General features: G+C 39.9%; 1 protein-coding gene across 1 annotated transcript in view; it reads right to left on the reverse strand.

The window, feature by feature from the left end:
• Nucleotides 1-3,905, reverse strand: part of usp12b (ubiquitin specific peptidase 12b) — a 32,144-nt gene that overhangs the window by 17,370 nt on the left and 10,869 nt on the right. The window contains exons 2-3 of the mRNA XM_037682914.1: nt 3,634-3,714; nt 2,071-2,154 (exon numbers count right to left, since the gene is read on the reverse strand). Coding sequence (XP_037538842.1) covers nt 2,071-2,154; nt 3,634-3,714 — 165 coding nt within the window. The remainder of the gene's footprint in view (nt 1-2,070; nt 2,155-3,633; nt 3,715-3,905) is intronic.

The following is a 3,905-nucleotide window of genomic DNA, read 5'->3' on the forward strand; positions in this document are numbered from 1 at the left end:
TGAACCACTGAAACTACACCTGAACCACTGAAACTACACCTGAACCATAGAAACTACACCTGAACCACAGAAACTGCACCTGAACCACAGAAACTACACCTGAACAACTGAAACTACACCTGAACCATAGAAACTACACCTGAACCATAGAAACTACACCTGGACCATAGAAATACACCTGGACCACTGAAATTACACCTGAACCATAGAAACTACACCTGAACCATAGAAACTGCACTTGGACCATATAAACTGCACTTGGACCATATAAACTACACCTGGACTATAGAAACTACACCTGGACCATAAAAAGTACACCTGAACCATAGAAACTAGACCTGAACCATAGAAACAGCACCTAGACCATAGAAACTACACGTGAACCATAGAAACTGCACCTAAACCATAGAAAATACACCTGAACCATAGAAACTGCACGTGGACCACAGAAACTACACGTGGACCACAGAAACTGCACCTGAACCATATAAACTGCACTTGAACCATAGAAACTACACTTGAACCATAGAAACTGCAATTGGACCATAGAAATTACACGTGAACCATAGAAACTACACGTGAACCATAGAAACTACACCTGGACCATAGAAACTACACTGGAACCATATAAACTACACCTAGAACATATAAACTAAACCTGGAGTCCTGGGCCATAGAAACTACACCTGGAACATATAAACTACACCTAGACCATAGAAACTACACCTACACCATAGAAACTACACCTAGACAAAATAAACTACACCTGGACCATAGAAACTACACCTGGACCATAGAAACTACACCTGGACCATAGTAACTACACCTGGACGAGCCATTCTGTGATTGTCAGTCTCTTTCCTGTCAAATCCCAGTCAGTCAAGATAGATGGTTGCCTATCCAGAGCCCGGTTCTAGTGGAGGTTTCTTCCTGTTCCAAGGGAGTTTTTCCTTTCCACTGTTACCTTTGTGCTTTTTCAGGATGGGCGAATGTGACGAAGTGAAGATTCAACACAATCTGCTGGCTTCCTTAGATAGATAACTTTTACTAATTTGCTCATTTGGCAGCATGATGGCTCAGTGGTTAAAACTGTTGCCTCACAGCAAGAAGGTCTTGGGTTCAATCCCCGGTTGGACCTGGGGTCTTTCTGGGTGGAGTTTGCATGTTCTTCTCGTGCTTGCGTGGGTTTTCTTCGGGTACTCCGGTTTCCTCCCACAGACAAAAAACATGCATGTTAGGCTGCCTTCAGGCCCAGGCCTCCCTTGCAAAAGAAGTCTATGATCTGATCTCAATGGGATTTGCCTGGTTAAATAAAGGTTAATAATTTGCATTTTATAATGTATGTGAATGCTTTTCGACAGTGCCATGAGATTACTTTGTTGTGAATTGGTTTTATATTAACTGAATTGATTTTAATTACCAACATAAGCTAATTAGTTTATTATAGCTTCCTGCCCCAAATGTCAAAGGTTTGAGCAACAGTTTGTACAATCTGCTAACCTTTAAAGTATGTCGTAAGAATGAGCCCAAGCCACCACCACACTAACTTTTAGCTCAATATCTGTAAAAACGACTGCATCACAGTCATTTTTATGGTTGCTAAGTTCAATTAGTTATGGCAGCCAGCCTGAACCAGCTTGACTCCAAAGGTTAATGGGTTCAAAATGTACACCTAATAAGTAGTTTCTGAAAGTTTCATTAAACTTCATCCAACAGTTCAGTAGATTTTTCTAATAGACTAATAAAAATAGAATCACAGACAAGATTATTGCATTATTGCCAGCAAATAAAAATAGCCAGTGTAATATAAATAAGTGCTAAGTAAAATACCTACATAGTTTTTGTTTTTCTGGTCAACAATGAATTATCATGATTTTAAGTCCAGCTACTTTTAGATTTACAGCCTCAGAAGCAGCTACGGTTGTTTGCAGGCTTGTTGATTTGTCTATTTTATTTTTATTTCAGCTTCTGCAACCAAAACACTACTAAAATGTTTTTTGTCACAGCAATTTGCAAGCATTAGTCTGTTTATTGTGCAAACATGTGACGGAGTGTCTCTTCTACACTTACCTTATATGCCAACACTTTCTCCCTGAACGGTCGACAGAAATACAGAGCCTGCAGCACTGAATTACAGTAGCAGGTGTTTCCAAACTAGAAAAAAAAGAGAAAAAGAAGAAGAGATGGTCAAGATTGTTTGAACAAGTGTGTATTTACATTTTCCTGTGAGGAGGAGTTCGGCCTCTGTATTACTACAACAAGTGTACCACATATGGCACATTGTCGACAAAACTATCATGCAACAATATAATGGTGATGCATATATGCACCAAGTTTTGTTCAATTATCTTGAACCTTAGTTTTGGAGTGCAGGTCTGACACTAAGTGGACCCTCAGCAAGATCTATACACTGCTCAGCTCATACCATGAGACCAGTTTGAACTCTCTTAAACTGAAATGGGAAATGGACTTGGAGGAGTCCATATCAGACTCAACCTGGAGAAAGATCGTTAAGAAAAGTTACTCATCCTCAATCTGTCTGAGACACGTTGTAATTCAGTTCAAGGTGGTGCACCATCTGCATTGTTCAAAGACATGTTGTCCAAGAATAAACCTGACCTGGATCCCGCATGTAATCGCTGTAAACAAACTCCATCTACGCTCTTACATGCTTCCTGGAATTGTCCAAAGCTGTTGGGCTATTGGCAATCTATGTTTGATACTTTCTCTGGGATATGTGGAAGAACTGGGTATCCATCACCATTCATTTCATTGTTTGAAGTGATCCTTGTGGATGCATCCCTCAGCAAGTAAGAGAGGAATATGATTGCTTTTGGCTCTCTTCTAGTCAGGAGACTTATTTTGTTCAGATGGAAGGATCCACATCCCCCGGCATATATGAACACTGGATAAGAGAAGTTAAGTGTCATATTCATTTGAAAAAGATTAGATACACTTTGAGGGGATCTGGTGGGAGTATTTGGGACACTTGGTGGCCATTTGTGTTGTATAATGAAACTGTCAGTACCTGTCTGACATATGCATGCCTGTACAGCCGATCCGGTATGGGAGGGGTAGGGTGGGAGGGGGGTTTGTTTTATGTTTTTTTGTTTGTTTGTTGCTGTTGTTTTCATGTGTGTGTATTATTAATATAAAAAAATAACAATATGAAGACTGATAAAAAATTATTTTGAACCAGAACATGTGGCTTGGAAGAGACGAACCTTATTTGACATTTGACCTTGCTTTGTGACTTTGACCTTGGAGCTGGGGTGACGAACAGTGTACCTGACACTGTCTAATGATGATGCATAGGTGTATGTAGTTTCATTACATTATCTTGAGCAGATGAAACGTTATGGGCGGGACAAGAAAAAGTCTCCGTACATCCGAACGTTGGAACAGAGACTACCATAATACGACCGTCTTTCAATGGCCGTCTAAAAAAAATGCTCCGCGGTCCAACTGAATGTGCTTATCTACGTGCAAGTTTGAATCAGCAAAGAACCAGAAACGCTTGGAGCTGTGCATCTTTACTGAAAATTTCAATGCACTGAAGATTTGTTTGCCGTTTCTTCCGATGTGTTAGAAGCAGGACAAAGACATGTGAGGTGTGAGATCAGGGACACTTACATTGACCAATCCGAAGTAATGTTCATTTACTGGAAACTGTTCAGGTCCAATCTCCTTTTCCAAGGCAGAGGCATTGGCGCCCTGGTAAACAGAAAAAGAAGACAAAATTGATGTTTTCCTATCGAGTTTTCTCACATTAGTTGAGATGAGTAGGGATGTACGATATTATCGGCATGGCATTAATCGGACGGTATTAGCAATAAAGTTAAATATCGGACATCCCATTAAAATAACTCACAAATATAAAAGACAGTTTTATTTATTTATTTAAT

The sequence above is a fragment of the Nematolebias whitei genome, chromosome 1 (genome assembly GCF_014905685.2).
Source record: "Nematolebias whitei isolate Nwh7 chromosome 1, NemWhi1, whole genome shotgun sequence".
Classification (NCBI taxonomy): domain Eukaryota; kingdom Metazoa; phylum Chordata; class Actinopteri; order Cyprinodontiformes; family Rivulidae; genus Nematolebias; species Nematolebias whitei.